The following is a 17,608-nucleotide window of genomic DNA, read 5'->3' on the forward strand; positions in this document are numbered from 1 at the left end:
TCTATACAGTGCAACACCATGCCACTATGAAAAAGAACAAGATGGAGCCCTAAAGCTTGATGTAGAATGACCTCCAAGTTATATTTTTAAGTGAAAAAAGCCAACACTCAAGCAGTATTTATACCAAGGGTACCCTTTGTGGAAGGAGGAGCATGATATACGTATACCTATACGTGCATAGAATTTGCTTGGGAAAAAAGGAAAGGTAAAAATGCCTCCCTCTGCCGAAGGAAGGACTTTTCATTCTAAACCTTTTCATATTAAAAAGATTTTTTAAGCATAATGCACTCATTATATTTCAGAGTTAAAGCATTTCAACTGTCACCCCGGCAAAGTAGAAGAGTAAATACAGTACATATAAAAAATAGCAGAAGAGAAGAAACACTTTACATTAATGTGTATTTCAGGAGGAGGAGTTTGGACTAGATGTAGAAATAAAATATTTCTACCTCTTCATCTCCCTGAAGGATGGTCCTTTAAGTTGTCATTTAAAAGCACCTGTGAAGTAAGAGACGGAGGGATCTGGAAGATCGCATTTAATGAAGTTAGGGGACGTCTGTCATTTCCCAGGTGTGCGGACAGATGGAGAGAAAAGAAGAACAAATGTGGTTAGAAAGGAAACAGAGAGTATACAGAGCCACAAGGAATCTACACCTGCTGAGAGAGTTGGGAGGTTTGGTACAGAGTGTTCTGGGTGCCCAGGGTCTGGGCAGTAACTCATTGTCTCATTGTCAAAGTGAGACAGGGTCTGGGCTTTGCTTCATTGCGTCTCCAGGGAAGCCCGCTGCTGCGGGCCTCCTTCCCCGCGGCCTAAGGGGAGCTTGGCTGGAAACTCTGCTCTGAAAATGCCCGGGAAGCGTCAAGCGACGGACTCCTGGTCGGGTAACCCGGTGGACAAAACCTTTTCTCAAGGAGACCCGGATATTCCAGAGCCCTGGGTACTTCCAGCTCCCCGGAGGCCTGAGGTAGGTTTTTGGAGAAAGCCAGGTAGAGGGGGGAGGGTCTCAAATTTAAATGCATTGGGGGGCGAGGCAGGTATCTTAAAAACAATTGAAGCCGTCAGGTGTAAGAGGAAATAGTGGGAACTTCGGAGAGCTGGGCAAGTGAATATTCGTACTACAGGCATTCAGATTCAGATTTTTAAACTACAGCTGTGCTGGCCAAGCAAAACACTCATACTGGCTGGAGTCGCAGTTTGCGATCCTGCATTCGCCTCTGCTCGGTATCCGCTTCTGCCTCGTTGCTTCAGCCTGCCGCTGATCCTCAGCCTGTCCGCCAGCCACTTCAGAGGCGCGCAGAGCCAAGGCCGCCCCAGACTTCGGCGCTCCTCCCGAGGGCGCAGTGTCCCTCGCCGCACTCCGTGTTGCTCCCCAACATCTCGGGGTGGGAGGGCAGCCACCGACTGAAACTTGGAGTGGCTCAGAACCCGTTATGGGCTACATCTTCTTTCAGAAATGGAGCGGTTGCGCCCGGGACGTTCACCCTCGGGCCACGCCGGGCCAGACGCAGTCCGGGGCAAGTGGGGAGATGGGGAGATGTGGTGGGCGTGGGAAGCACCGGGTCCACTCACAGAACCCGGCTGAGGGGCGGGGCCGGCTGCGAAGGGAAGCCCCGCCCCGCATAGCCCCGCCCCCGCGCTCTAGAGTTTCGGCTCTGGCTCCCACCCAGCACTGAATCCCGGGACCCCGGGAGAGCCGGAGGTGTATGGTTGCGTTTCGTCTGCCCGCGCGGGTTACCACTTGCGCGCTACAGAAAGCCCGGAGCTGTCTGGCAGCCGGGATACCCTCTCCTACTGGCACCCGCAGACGCCCCTGCAGCCGCGGCCGAAGCCGGGGCACCCACGCCCTGCGAGCGCGGGAGCCCTGCGCGGCGGCGCGCATTCCACCTCCGCGCCTTGTTCGCGGAGCAGGACCAGGGAGAGAGAACCGCCGGCGAGTTCTGGGCACTGCGCCCGGCGCGAGGTGCGGGATGGAGAGCAAGGCGCTGCTGGCCTTTGCTCTGTGGCTCTGCGTGGAGACCCGGGCTGCCTCTGTGGGTAAGGAGCCCACTCCCTAGAAGGAAAGCGGAGAGGTCGGGTACGGGCGGAGAGATAGGGATGCGGAGAGGACCTGGAGGCCGGACCTAACTCGGAGTCATAGAGCTGGAGAGGTGAAAGTGACTTCACACTGTGTTCTTTCATTTACCAAAGAGGAAACTGAAGCTCAGTGACTGGCCCAAGATTACGCAGCGAGTTGGTGGTCTCCTGAGCCCAGTTCCATTTCCGCGACTCTGGCCTCCGACAGGGCCTGGGCTGGAGCGTGTCCTGCAGAACCGATACACCCGTGCTCTTAGGAGGCGGGAGTGGGAAAGCACCTGGGGCTGGCAGGCGGGAGGTGCCCCCGCAGGCGGGAGGTGCCCCGCAGGCGGGAACAGGCGGTGAAACGTTGTCCGGCTGCGCGCACCATCCTAGCCAGGACGCGGGGAAGGAAGCCCTTAGGGGGCCGCGAGCCGGCTCGGCAGACGGTACCGTACGCTTAGCTCTGCCTCTGTAGGAGTCGAACCGGGAGCCCGGTCTACTGTTCCCTTTTGGTTCGAACTCACATACACACCCACTGGATAAGGTGGGGTCTAAGGGAGAGGGAAACTTTTTCTTCTTCCTGGTGCAGGACGCCGCTCTCCTCGCAGAGAGAAAGGGGAATTGGGGCTTGGACCTGGGGCTGTGACAGCTTCCCAAAGTGTCTCCAATAATAGTCACCTTCTTATGTAAAACAATTTAACATCTTTCAAAGCGCTTTGGTCTTTCGGGGAAGCACATGGTCAGAAGTTCACGTTCTGAAAACTTACTCTGAGGGATTTGGTACCTAGATTGGGCGCCACTCGCCACTCTCCTTGCCGTCTAAAATTTCACTCTCCTTCAAGATTAGGAACACGCATGCCCTTGATGCAGTAAATTCTCTCTCTCCCCCATCCCTCTTTCCTTCTCTGTTTATCTCTCCTTCTCATCTCTCTCGCATTTCTCTCTCTAATCTCTTTTCTGTAGCCAGTTTGCTGATTTCCAGATTTCCACTCTTCGGAGGGTGAGAAAGGGGAGAGGGTGGAAAGGGAAGAAAAGGTAAAATGATTCAGGCGAAAATTCCTTATAAATTAAAGAACCACATGTCTTTTTTTTTTTTTTTAAGACACCCACACACATATACAGTAACAAGATCATCTGTCTATAGTTACTGAATTTTCTGAATAATGACTTGGTTCATCCAGGCCAGCTCCACCAGGAACACTCATTTGTCCCTGACAAGACCTCTCTCTTCCCCTTTATGGTGAGAAAATAAAGGTCTGGAACTTGTGGTTTGTTCTGTATCCCACAAAGAAGTGAGTTGCTTTTAAGCCTGGGGTGTTTCATAGCACAGCAGTAGTAACCGTAATCGGGTTGCCCTGAATATAATGATGAGGTTACCCTTTTGGAGTGTGTGACTTGCTTAATTGGATTGGGCTATAATTGATGCCATCAAATTCTAGAGACAGAGGCACTGTTGTTTTTCCTTCCTGTCTTTGAGCTGGAAGGGTAATAGTGCACAAATGAATTAATTTTGGCTATGGAATTTGAACATAGAAGAGCTTTTTATTGAGTAGCAGCATATGTACTTCTTAGAGTTATTTCTTTAGAACTTTCTGAAGAGCAGAACTCAAACTTGCCTGTGAAAATGAATGAAGCTTATTGGAGCAAAAAGAAATTGAGTGTTGGTCTACATATATGAATTTGAAGTTATCATTATTGATAGCCTTGTTGAATAGTTTTTTGTTGGAGACATGTCTCTAGAATAGTATGGTGTTGTTTTGGCTCCCTATGAATGAAGAAACTTTTTTTTTTTTTTAACATTGGAAAGTGTGTCTAGAGTGTGAGATAATCTGTGGCAGTGATTTACAAGAGAGGTTCAAGAATCTCTTATTTTTGTGGTGGGGTGAGCTTGGCTTAATTAGAGCTTAGTCTTTACTACCATTTTTTTCTCACATGAATGCGCCCAAATAATGGGTTCTTTCTCATTTGGGTCATCATGGGAATTGTATTAAGTTACTGTTTTTGACATGTTTCTCAACCTAGTGTTTCCCAGTCAAGTTTGATATCTGTGCTCATCCAAATGAATTATTTTCATTTTCCTTCCGTTAGACAAAATGGGGCTCCATTATTGGAAGACTTTTCTTTTGCTTTTAAACACTTTGCTTTATTGTTTGCCTACTTTGGGAGCAGTTATTTCCTTCATATTGAAAAGTGCTCTGCTGATTAACTTAGCGTGACCACCCAGACCAATAGCCATCCAACAGTGGCCCATAGACCATGTATGACCGCGTCACCTACAAATGCAGATTTGTAGGCCTAGGCATATTCTGACACATGCTAAAGTTTAAGAACCACTGCCCCAAACCCATGGCAGTTCCAACGCCAATTAGTTTCTGAGATTTATTGATATAAAGTAATTTCCAGTTAAAAAAAATTTTTTTTAATATTGATTAACACATCTACAGCAACCTACTTTGCACATCTGAGTGAGTGTATGAGAACACGAGTGATCAGTTGTTCGTCCTGCCTGCAGCTGTTCACGTTGGGGTCCACAGATTCAATGCTCTGCATATTTACACTGGATATTTGCTCATACTCTATTTATTCATACTCTTTCATATTTGCTAATACTCTTTTATTTGCCCAACAATGTCAATCCCAGTTTAGGCCTAGAGAGTCATTTGTTCTTAGTGGATGTGAGTAAAGGATCATATGAAGCTTGGGTGCTTACCCAGCATCAATCACGTTTTAAGGTGGTGTTTTGAAGATCTAGATGTGAGTTAAGACCCTAACATGGTGGACAGTTTTTCTTTCTCCGATGCTTTTTCAACACCTGGTAGCTCTTTGCATTTAGTTGGCAGAGAACTCAGTCTTCTTGCTGTGGAGTGACCCATGGCAAGGAATCTGTCCCATGGTATATTTAGGTGGACACTTTTCCTGTGTTCCAAGCTTGGTGTCAGGACAAGCTCAGCGCTTTGATCAGTAAGTTGAGATTCCCCAGTTGTAATTCATTAGCATTACCCTTTTTTTAAACTTATTTTTTTAAAATTTTATTATTTATTTATTTATTTACGACTGCGCTGGGTCTTCGTAGCTGTGTGCAAGCTTTCTCTAGTTGCGGCGAGTGGAGGCTACTCTTCGTTGTGGTGCACTGGCTTCTCAATGCCATGGTTTCTCTTGTTGCAGAGCATGGGCTCTAGGTGCACGGGCTTAAGTAGCCGAAGCATGTGGGCTCAGTAGTGGTGGTTCGCAGGCCCTAGAGCGGGGGCTAAGTAGTTGCGGTGCACGGGCTTAGTTGCTCCGTGGCATGTGGGATCTTCCCAGACCAGGGATCAAACTCATGTCCCCTGCACTAGCAGGCAGATTCTTAACCAATGGACTACCAGGGAAGTCCTGCATTACCCTTTTTAGGTTCTGTTCTCTGAGGAAAAGTATATGCATGTTATATGACATGGGAACATGTTTCTTTCCTCAGTTCCTCTCATCTAGTTTTAATGTACAGTCTTTCAACCTTGGCAGTTCAGTTACCAGAGGAAGTGCACTAGAAAATTGATAAAGGAAAATGAGACAATGTCATGGACATTCCCACCCCCCTCAAAGTACATGGATGAACTATATAGAAATCTCTCTAAGTAGTATTCATTAATCAGCAATTTAGTCGAATGTGTGCATCCTATGTTTTATAAAAAATGTCAGTGGGTCCTTTCCCAGGGGAGTGAGATCATCAGATGAAGGTTCATTTGGTTTCAATGTCCCATATCCTTTTGTAAGACCTTGAAGTTGGCAATGCAGGAAAACAGGAACTCCACCCTCGCTCAGTGAATTGCAGAACTGTTGTGTTGGTTTATGACCATCTGCCCATTCTTCCTGTTATGACACAGCTTGTGAACTTTTACTGGGAATGGTGAAAAGTAAATTCACAAGTTTTACACAATGAATTGCTGAAGAGGCCTTTTAAAGTATAGAGTGTGCATTGTTTATGGAAGGTGTTTCCTATTGGGTCTGAGTGGCAATTATATTCATTTATTTAATTTGTTTCTAGGTTTGTCTAGTGTTTCTCTTGATCCACCCAGGCTCAGCATAAAAAAAGACATACTTACAATTATGGCTAACACAACGCTTCAAATTACTTGCAGGTAAGGATACATTTTAGATTCAGATTTCCTGTGTCAAATATCACTGTTTATTAAAGAAAGAATAATTTCCATACAGCAGAATTATAATAGAGTCGTCGTAATTGTGTATAAGTAGTGAGGTTTCTAAGAACTAATGTAATAATGAAAACATGAGGAAGGTCTTCTCTGGAAAATTCTGTACAATTTTGCTGGCATTTTTTTCCTACTACCCTCTGCCAACACACACATACACACACACACACACACACACACACACACACACACCCTAATAACCAGTATAGCACCTAGCATATATTATGTAATACACATTCAATAAATATTGAATGAATAAATGAAATCTTTAGAGTTAAAGAAGTTTGGGGACATATTTGTTATACTCAGAATGGCTCTTAGACATCTGTTTAGCACTTTTCAAGAACTTTATTTTATGGTAAAATTCTGACTGTAGTAGCAATTTTATATTCAGTCATTAATATTGCTGAGTGCATGTCATGCTCTGGCTTGAGGTTCTGGCATGTCTCTTTCACCAGCTAGCAAGGAGTCATGCTCTTGATTTTTGCTAACTGGGGAAATAGGCCTCTTTGAGAAGAAGAGGAGGCTTTTAAATTTTGCTTTCCAGCCCGTACCTCAGGAAGAAAAGTAGAAGACTTTAGGGTTTAATGTAGTGATTATGCATGACAGACCCAGAGGCTTCTTGGAACCGGTGTGGTTTTGGCAGAGATGGTGGGTAGAGGTGACCTTGCCCCCTGAGAAGAGTGCTGATGGTCCACAAAGAACCTTGTGGAGCTTGTTGCCATTGTTTCTGCTTGATGAATGCCAAGTGTTCAGCACAGTGACACAGATCTGTTCTAGCTTGCCGAGTGTAAAGGATACCCTAGTTGCCTTATCAAGGGTAGGTCACCAATACCCAACCCTTGGGAAAAACATAGTAACAGGTGCTGTTTGCTTAGCTTTGCTACTTCAAGATGCATTTCTCAGCAGATTTTCCTCTTACGCGCCCTTAACAACAAAGGTTATTTAAAATTCCCCAAGATTCTATATATACTCCTCTTATGTCCCCAGAAAAACAATGGAGTGTGTTAAAAGTAACTTCATTAATGTAGCTGCAACTTCGTGGAAATTTCAAGTTCTTTAAAGAAGGGTCAGTGATGTTACATTCTTCTTGATGTTGACTGTCTTCCTTGGGGCTTTGTAGAGAAATGCTGCAATGAAAGTAATCTGTGCTTTAATGCCATCCTTCCAAGGTCCTACGAGGCCCTTAGACAGTTGCATCCCCTTCCTTCCTAACCTCACCTCTTACTCTCCTGACTGCCCACTCTTCTCTAGCTACTCTGGCTTCCTTGCCATTCCCTGAATACTCCAGATAGGCACCCACCCCAGGGCCTTGACATTGGCTGTTCTCCCTGCCTGAAACTCTGTTCCTCCTGATATCTATATGGCCCACTTCACCAAGCCCCCTCCCTCTAGAACTCTTCACTTATTTCTTTGCATCTTCTAGACTTTCTTCATAGTATTTATCACCACCTTTTATACAATATATTTTACTTACTTTTTAAAAGTTTCAGCTTTATTGAAGTTTACTTACTTTTTTACTACCTGTCTCCTCCAACTAGACTGAAGTTCCGTGAAGGCATTGATTTTTATCTGATTTGTTCACTGCTGTATTCCCAGTCTTCAACAACGTTTGACACATAGCACATGCTTAATAAATATTTGTTGGATGAATGAAATAAGTAATAGAAAACTCGGGAATCCTTATAAGTGATTTCTGAAGCTGAGACTCTGGCTTTTTGTCATTTGTCCGTATAATCTGTCATTGTTGGTAGAAGGCTATGAATCTGTCTGTTGAGGAGTTTGTATAAGTTTGAGAACTAAAACTTCTATTTTCTTAGAAACAGTCTCATAGGCATTTCACTTGAATACTTGCTTGGAATGAATTTTTCAGGGGTCAGAGGGACTTGGACTGGCTCTGGCCCAACAATCAGAGCGGCTCTGAGAAAAGAGCGGAGGTGACGGATTGCAGTGACAGCGTCTTCTGTAAGATGCTCACCATTCCAAAAGTGATCGGAAATGATACTGGAGCCTACAAGTGCTTCTACCGGGACACTGACATGGCCTCCGTCGTCTATGTGTATGTTCAAGGTAAGTGGTTAAATGGAATTCACTTCCCAAGTTAATTTACCAGTTACAAAACACAACAGGTGCAAAGAAGAATCCGGACAACAAAGGCTCGCTCTAAAGGCTCTCTGCCAACAGGAATCTACAAAATTCTTCCCTCCCAAGGCCTCCTCTGAGTACAAGACTCAGTGATTTGTTCTGCAGCTTGGGCCTTGCTACACTATTGCCCAATTGATTTGGTTCTGATCTTTGTTTCTAAGGGAAATCTGTGTTCACAGTTGGCAATGGAGATTTATAAGAAGTCTTCTGATGTTTGAGAAAAAAAACCCCTGAAATTCTCGAAAAGGAAGATTCAGGGGAGAATTACAGAGAGGTTTCTGTGGAGAGATAGGTTATCTACAGCAGATTCGGAGATTTCCCCAAGAATGCACAGGGAATCAGCCAAAGGCTCTGGAGCTATTTTTGTTCATAGGAACTTTTCTTTTCCCACTTAAACTTTATAAAATACAATTTCCATACACTTGTGCAAATAAAGTCACTGTCTCGAAAGACCTTCTGAGGGCAGTGTGTCTTTCCTTTGCTTGTGTGGTCTGAGATCTTGGATGACATGCTCCATCTTTCTATAGTTTGCAATTTGGGATTTACACTGTGGAGGCCAACTTAACATCCATGTAGGGTAAACTCCATGTCACATGAATTTAGCATTTATAATCTGAATTATTCTTTCCTTCGTGTTTCAAAAATCTTATGTTAACTTAAGAAAACCTGACTTAACTAATGAGATATGAATCATATAACTTGGGTGGGTATAAGTCTATAGTATAGTATTTTGCTTAGATATACTAAATATTTTTCTTTTCGGTAAAGATGAGCTTTTTAGACATTTTATTTATACATTGACATACCTCTGTACATCCCAGAGAATTTGAAGCAGGTGAAGATGGCTTAGACTTTTTTCCAGAAGCATCTTTTACAGAACAGGAATTTCATCAGCTTTGGGAGACACACTTGCATATCTCCATTTGCATTTCAGTAGTGCAATATGGTCAGTGCAAGGGAGGAATGGGGACCACATCAGAATAACGTATGTCACTCCTGAATTGCACAATATTTGAGAATTACTTTTGCCCAGGGTAAGCACAATCCAAGGTAGAATTTCGTGCTCTCCTCCTCCCCTCTGCAGAAGTTGAAAGAGACAAGGCTCAGATCTTCGAGAATTTCTGGCTCCTTTTGATCTGGCAGTCTTGGGAGATCAGGCTTTCTCAGAAGATTGCAAGGATTTCCTGCTTTCAGGCTGTCTGGAAATACTACAAGATGAACCTCTCCCATAATATCTCGTTATTTCCTTCTCCCCAAGTCAGGAAACCTGGAGACATGTGAAAATTCATTTCATGAGTTACAGTAAATATTTTATTTTGAGAGGATGGGTGGTTGTTTGGGTTTCTTTTGTTTATTTCCTCTTTTTGGGATACTGAAATAGAATTGATTTACTGAATAGCTTTAGTCTTACGTCAAGGGGTTAATTTAGCTTCCAAAGACTTTCTCTGTAAGCAAGCTATGTAATATTTCATAGCATGCAGATGAAAGGTAGGTAATATTAAGAAGTAGCAATCCCCAGCACTGTTTATTTGTACACTGCCTGTCTTTGAGTATACCATCAAATTCTGCTTCCCGTCTAAGCCTGGTGTTCTAGGAGGTGAGTTGTCCAGGATTTTGGTCATGAAGTTTAACAGTGGAAAAGAAAACATTGAAGTATTCCCTATGGACGGTCCTTTAATATCCTCTCTGGTCCCCACCTTACTTCCTTAGTCTTCTGACCCCATTACCTCCAGCAATGGATGGAGCCGGGAAGTGGGTCTTGTTCTCGTAAGATAATGGCTATGGCATGTGGTGGCTGGATTGGCTGCCTTTCTGTGCTTTCCAGCTGGGAGGGAAATCAAACTTCTGCTCTTGCAGGGAATTAGCTGCCTTTCTCCCCTTTGGTTTAATTAACTCTTTCTTTACTTGAACCAACCATCCTGAAGAGCTCTGAAAATGCTTGGTCAGGTGTGTTGGGGAGAGTGGCATGAACCATTATCTCTCTGAGATTTCAAGCATGGCTTCACACCCATCAACTCTATCTCTGGGAAAAGGAGTCGTTTCCCAGCAGCGTGTTAACATCATACGAACAATGTTTGAACGGCATTAAAATCTCTTTTGTTTTTTTCTCAGTCTTTGCCATGGTGGCTTTTCAGGTTTTTGTCATTGAAGATATTAATGATTGCTGAATCTTAAACTAAATGCAATTAAACAGTAAACATAAACAATTTAACTATTCAACATTATTATATAAAGAATCTTATATCTAGTCTTCACAATCTTAAAATACTCACATGAAACTTTCTCTTGAATTATTGAATTAAAAATGGTTAGTTATTTCTTTACTTTAAAGAGTCTTTGGGAGCCATTAACCTATTTTCATGACAGTTACACTGTTTGCCTTAAGAGAGAGAACATGAATTTTTTAACATCAATAAAACTCAGTAGGTAAACTATACAGGTTTAACTTTAAATTTACTTTAAAATTTATGTACATGAAAGATGTATAGTGCATATGAAAATGAAGACGTATGCTCCTTCACTTTGAAAAAACTGTAATGATCAATCTGCTTAAATGTGGAACCTATAAAGTACACTCTGCTTGTTGATCATCAGTACAAAAGGAGCCAGTCTCATTCTGGGAGTTTTCTTCCAGATTTTTCACACACACACACACCCCTCCTGTAACATAACCTTGGAGCCAGATATTTACCAGCAGACCTACCTCTGGATTCCTTTGCCTAGTGTGAAATGTCTTTCCCAATAGTTTACTTCTCTGGTTAGAGTTTATGAACCTGAAAGATGACCCACTTTTCTAGTAAATGCCATTAACTAATGGAATTACATTTTCTTCTAGATTACAGATCTCCGTTTATTGCTTCTGTCAGCGACCAACATGGAGTTGTGTACATCACTGAGAACAAAAACAAAACTGTGGTGATTCCGTGTCTGGGGACCATTTCAAACCTCAATGTGTCACTTTGTGCAGTAAGTTACATCTTCTTTCTTCATCTCTTACCCTTTCATAATTTTAAGCTAGTATTAAGATGGGTAGCCTGTTTATAACATTATATATATTATAAATATATATATTACATGCATTATATAGCATTAAGTCAACAGTGAGTTTTAAAGGAAACTTTAGGAAGGGTCAAAATGACAATAAATAAAACCAATTTGTATTCTTAAAATAAGATGAATTCTTTAGTGTTCATGGTTTTTACTTTTGGATAGCACTTGATTAAATATTTGATATTTCTTTTTCTACCCAGAGGTATCCAGAAAAGAGGTTTGTTCCTGATGGGAACAGAATTTCCTGGGACAGCAAGAAAGGCTTCACTATTCCCAGCTACATGATCAGCTATGCTGGCATGGTCTTCTGTGAAGCAAAAATTAATGATGAAAGTTACCAGTCTATTATGTACATAGTTGTGGTTGTAGGTAAGAGGACAATTCCTTTCTGTATCATTAATGTCAGACAATAAAGATTAGCTTTTTATATTAAGATTCTGGAGGACAAGAGATATTGAGAAATATATTATTTCAAGATTTGTTGTTAAGCAATTCATTACATCTGCTCTTCTCTACCCAGTAAACCTATGTGCAACTGAGGTTTTTCTCCTTCCTTACCAAGACCAAGGATGAATAAGAGTTCTGTTATGGGAGTGTATTTTTTTGGAAAATTCAATGTTCAGAGCATTGCTTGGCATCAAATCTTTTAACTATACCTATTTTATGGAAAGTTTGGTAACCCCATTGACTATTGACTTCTCAGATTTTACTGCTTTTCTATCCACTGGGCTACAACATCTTTGAGATCCCTTTAGGGCTGCTTTGTGAATCTCTGTAGACCATTTTCCTGGGAGTTAACCAAGGTTTGGGGAGGCCCTCAGGGAAAAATGATGTGACACATTTTGAAGTTGCATCGTGTCTGAAAAAATGTGTGCCAAGTTATAGATTTTGGTTTCCCTCTCACTTTCTGTTTTTCCAATTTACTTGCTCCAGGGTACAAGATTTATGATGTGGTTCTGAGCCCCCCTCACGGAGTTGAGCTGTCTGTTGGAGAGAAGCTTGTCTTAAATTGTACGGCAAGAACTGAACTAAATGTGGGGATTGACTTCAACTGGGAATACCCTTCTTTGAAGGTAACACTAACAATTCAAAGCCAGACCTCCAAATACTTTGATAATAAGCTCCAACGAAGTTTGCTTGAGAGAGATAGGGACCTCTTTGGCCAGATAAAATGTAAGGGCCTTAACTTACACTAACACACACACACACACACACACACACACACACACACACACACACATTTTAAGAAAACTGTAGGACATACAGCACCCATGGAAAAAAAAGATGCAAAACCAAGAACTCTGTCCAGGCTGTGAAGATTAGTTTTCTTTAGGGGATTATGTCTTTCTAGGTTGCATTATTTCTCTGTTCTCCAAAGTCCTTGATCTATTTTCCCTTTAAGGGAATTTCTTTTCAAGAGGTGGCATGAGACTTCTCCTTAAACAGTGGTCATATTTCCTTGTGTTTCTGCAGTTTATATTGATCTCATTCCCATTATGTGAGGTTTTAAAATGCCTGATTCGGTTGATTCTATTTATTTCTCCTGAAACCAAATGTATTTGTCATCAGCATGATGATAAAAGTTCAGAAGTATCTATTATTAGCATTAAATAGTGTTCACTGAAGGCCAAGACTTTTGTGGGTATCTAGAAGCTACCAGGGAATGTTATTCTGGACTTTGGAAGTTCACTAAACTCTTTTTCAGCATCAGCATAAGAAACTTGTAAACCGGGACCTAAAAACCCAGTCTGGGAGTGAGATGAAGAAATTTTTGAGCACCTTGACTATAGATGGTGTAACCCGGAGTGACCAAGGATGGTACACCTGTGCCGCTTCCAGTGGGCTCATGACCAAGAGGAACAGCACATTCATCAGGGTCCATGGTAAGCTAAGATTTCCTCTGGAATTATGCTCTGCCTTGAAAAGTGAGATGATTTCAATAAATTTAGGTCAGCTAGTGATTCCTATTTTGCTCGTTCAGAAGGTGTGTTTGAGCTCTTGCTAGGAAGGCCACTTGACCTCAAGGTCAAGAGCATACATAGCTTGGGTTCAAATCCCAACTTTAAAGATGAGATGAACTGATGTAGTAAGGGCTCGCTACGTATTACTTGTTGTTGCTATTATTATTATCACTATAGTAAGCAGAGGGTTATTATCTAAGATCATTTTAAAATTTTCATTTGATCGCAAGGCTGAGGGGCTTCCTTGAATAAGCATGGGCCTTGCAATTGGGGAAACCTGTATTTAGTTACTTTCTGTGGGGCTTTGAGAAAATAACTTAATTTCCCATTTATTCTCTTTCACTCACATAAACGTCTCAGTTTAGATGATAATTTGTATGGCATCCAACTTATAGGCCTTCATAAGGGGTTGGATTTTATAATATGGGAATGCATAGAAGGGTTTTGAGCAGAGAGAGACATGCTCTGGCTTATGTTTTTTATAGGCTCACTATGTGGGTTATTTTAATGTGAAATACTTTAGGGAAGTAAGGGCAGAAGTAGAGAGACTAGTTAGAAGGCTAATTGCAGTCATCCGGGTGAGAGATGGTGGGTGGCTTAGACAAGGGTGGTAGAAGTGGAGGTGGTCAGAAGTGACCTGATTCTGGATGTATTTTTGAAGATAGAGCCAATAGGGTTTGCCTGTCGATTCCCTGGCTGCGGGGTATAAGAGAAAAAGAATGGAAGATGACCTTTGCGTTTTTAGTGTGAGCAAGTGAGTGAACGGTAGTTTTCTTAACCGAGACAGGGAAGATAGGAAGAGGAGTAGGATTTGGGGACACAGGGTTGGGTGGCTTCATTTGGAGGTGCCCACTAAACATCCAAGTGGAGACTTTAATATATTAACCTAGAACCCAGGGAAGTCAGGGGCAGGAGATATAGATTTAGGAGGAATGTGTAATTGACAAGAGGAAGGTGTTGGTAAAGAGAAGAGGTCGGAGGACTGAGTCCTGGGGCACATGGGAGGTATGTATAGGGTGTCATGGGAGCAGAGGAGAAGGAGCACCCAAGGTCCCCTGGGGGACGTAGGGAAAGCTTCACAGAGAAGCAAACGCTTGAATTGAGTGAGATCTGAGTGCTCGGTAGACTTGTGGAGCAGACTGGGGGAGAGAGAAAAGCTAACGCAGAGACCACAGGTGAGGGAGAACCTGGGGTGGGACCTGTAGAAGGGTGAGATGGGGACTCTCTGAACAGCAGTGACTCAGACCCCCGAGGTCTTTGACTCTTCACTTGAAATGAAAAACTAAACCAAATGGCCATTTATAAGAAGTTGCCATTTATGAGAAAAATGATTTTTATTTTCTTCCAGAAAAACCTTTTGTTGCTTTCGGTAGTGGCATGGAATCTTTGGTGGAAGCCACCGTGGGAGACCGTGTCAGAGTCCCTGTGAAGTGCCTTGGTTACCCTCCTCCAGAAATAAAATGGTAACAACTGGAAATAAATGCAAAGCCTTGTTCCACGTGAAAGCAGATCCTTAGATCGGACTCATTTCTGGGATTTGTTTTTCCCCACAGGTATAAAAATGGAAGACCCATTGAGTCCAATCACACAATTAAAGTGGGGCACGTACTGACCATTATGGAAGTGAGTGAAAAAGATACAGGAAATTACACTGTCATCCTTACCAATCCCATTTCAAAGGAGAAACAGAGCCACGTGGTATCTCTGGTTGTGAATGGTGAGTCCATTCAGTTTTCCTTCTCTTTATCTATTATAAAGAGTATGATTATGTCCTCCTGAAGAGCCAGGCCACCATTCCTTTGGTATCTCTGCCTCACTTACATCATGAGTAGCTCCGGTGTATAAAAATGATCCAGGACAGTGTGGCTGAAGTGAGGCGTGGGGCAGTATGCTCTGGACATGTTTGCTTAAGAGGCCATGCGAATGAACCATTTGGTGGTCGAACTCGAGCCTAAAGTAGATGGTGCAGCCAATGGCTAAATGCTGTGACATAAGAGTGCCCACAGGGACAGTCATCAGGCTCCAGTTGCAGTACCTTTGAATTGTGCTCCTGGCATGCAAATGTTTAAGACTCTTCTTGGATTTTGTGGGAAGCTGCTAGTTTGATTTGGGGGTTGATGTATCAGTGATGCACAGGCAGATTCCAATGCAGAAGGCTTTTGCAGGTGGACACTGCTGGCTGGTTGGAAGTGTTTTAATTTTTTTCAACAGGAGTCTGGAATCTGACTCTGAGGCTGTAAAGGGGGAGATATTAAGTTTTTGATTTAAGAATGATTTGAACTTTATTTTTCCAAACTGAAAGATACTTATTTACAATAAGTACTCCGGGTGGGGAGGAAAAGGGCATCATGGTCAAGTAAATGTGGGAGATGCTAAGTTGATGGACATAGTATATTGCCATTCTCCAGTGGTGGGTGGGAGACATAGAGTAGCCAAGGTTTAACAAACTTATTTGACCAGAGCAACCCTCCCCCATACATCCATTAATATCTTGCTCCAAACACAGGTTGGGAAATGCTTCTCTGTTGTAATTCTTTGTGCTTTCTACTGTCATGGCAGATTAAAACTTCAGGATCTTCTCATGTGACATTAAGGTGCTTCCCTGTATATCCTGCCAAGCTCTGTATGTCTGCTGAGCTTGGCTTCATTTCTTTGCTGGGACATCAGCTTCGGGGAGTATTTTAAAGATAACAGGTTCCAGAAATGTCACTTAGGAGCCACTTGGGTGTAGGAGTTTGGGGAGTATAGAGAAGCTGGGAAGCTGAAAAGTAGGGTGGGGAGAAGGAAAGGAACAAGAAATAAAGATATAAAAATGGACAATGAATAACTCTATCTCATTCATCCAGGAAGTCACTAAACGTTTGATTCACCCTAGCATTTACCCTGCTCTATAAAACAAAGATAAAAAAAGAAGTCAAGGTTTGAAAGTATAATGAGGCTTTAGGTTGGTAGTGATGAGAAGATAGTTTCGCATTAATGACTTTGGAGCCAAAAAAAGAAAGAGAGAAAAAAGGGAGAGAAGGAGGAAAAGACAGGGAAGGAATGGAGGGAGGAAGGGAAGAAAACAAGAAAGGATGGGAGAGAGGAGGGGAGAAAGGAAGGAAGGGGAAGAAGGAGGGAGAGATGGAGAAGCAGGCGTGGCGGGTGACCTTGGGCAAGTCATTTCACTTTTTAATTTTTCCCACGTGTGAAGTGGAGGACAGTAACGGTGGCTGTGAGGATTAAATGAATTAATTGATGTAAATGAATTAATTGATGTAAAGCACTTAGAACAATGCTCAGTACATAATACATGTACCTACTGTATTATTCACAACTATTTTCTTCCTGGAGCCTTATCTGATCTTGTGAAATTGGGAGGATGAGGAGAACTATCTCTGTAATGTAGATGAGAAAAAGGTGAGGCACAGGGTGACGAGACTGGCACAAAGTCACTCAACTTACTAGTTTATTATTATTGTTATCATGAGTATCACTAGAAGTCAGGTGTCCTGTTTCCAAATCTAGATGTTCTTTGAAAAAGCAAATGGGGGCAAAAATTCTATGCTTGGAAAAACACAGGCTTTAGTTGCTGAAAACTTCTACTTTCCATTCCTCAAAGCTGATTGACAATTCAAAAGCTGTCTTTCCCATCTCCAGTCCCACCCCAGATTGGTGAGAAATCTCTGATCTCTCCCGTGGACTCTTACCAGTATGGCACCTCCCAAACGCTGACGTGCACGATCTATGCCGTTCCTCCCCCCAGTCACGTCCACTGGTACTGGCAGCTGGAAACAGAGTGTACCTACCAGCCCACGTGAGTAGGGCCACACCCTTTTTTTTCCTGCTCTTTTGCATTAAAAAAAATATTTATTCATTTGTTTTATTTTTAGATTCCACATGTAAGTGATATCCTACAGTATTTGTTTTTGTCTGGCTTACTTAGTATGATAACCTCTAGGTCCATCCATGTTGCTGCAAATGGCATTATTTCATTCTTTATATGGCAGAGTAGTATTCCACTGTATATAGGTACCACATCTTCTTTATCTATTCCTCTGTCGATGGACATAGCCAAGCTATGATATGACACCATTCTAAGCCAAGAAGACTATCTCTAAGAAGGTTATCCCTCAAGTGGTACTCTTAATCTCCTTCCGTCTTTCTCTGTGCTTACGTCTTTAGGAGATGTCGTTCCTTGGGGTATCACGCTTTGAGATTAGCTAGCT

General features: G+C 42.6%; 1 protein-coding gene across 2 annotated transcripts in view; it reads left to right on the top strand.

Moving 5' to 3' along the window:
• Positions 1-1,680: 1,680 nt before the first annotated feature.
• Positions 1,681-17,608, top strand: part of KDR (kinase insert domain receptor) — a 44,662-nt gene continuing 28,734 nt past the window's right edge. For both annotated transcript variants that reach the window (XM_036853116.1, XM_036853117.1), the window contains exons 1-10: positions 1,681-2,035; positions 6,078-6,171; positions 8,117-8,313; positions 11,225-11,355; positions 11,640-11,808; positions 12,373-12,512; positions 13,145-13,322; positions 14,749-14,863; positions 14,954-15,117; positions 17,040-17,196. In XM_036853116.1, coding sequence (XP_036709011.1) covers positions 1,705-2,035; positions 6,078-6,171; positions 8,117-8,313; positions 11,225-11,355; positions 11,640-11,808; positions 12,373-12,512; positions 13,145-13,322; positions 14,749-14,863; positions 14,954-15,117; positions 17,040-17,196 — 1,676 coding nt within the window. In that variant the 5' untranslated portion in view covers positions 1,681-1,704. The remainder of the gene's footprint in view (positions 2,036-6,077; positions 6,172-8,116; positions 8,314-11,224; positions 11,356-11,639; positions 11,809-12,372; positions 12,513-13,144; positions 13,323-14,748; positions 14,864-14,953; positions 15,118-17,039; positions 17,197-17,608) is intronic.

Source organism: Balaenoptera musculus, chromosome 5, assembly GCF_009873245.2.
Source record: "Balaenoptera musculus isolate JJ_BM4_2016_0621 chromosome 5, mBalMus1.pri.v3, whole genome shotgun sequence".
NCBI classification, from domain to species: domain Eukaryota; kingdom Metazoa; phylum Chordata; class Mammalia; order Artiodactyla; family Balaenopteridae; genus Balaenoptera; species Balaenoptera musculus.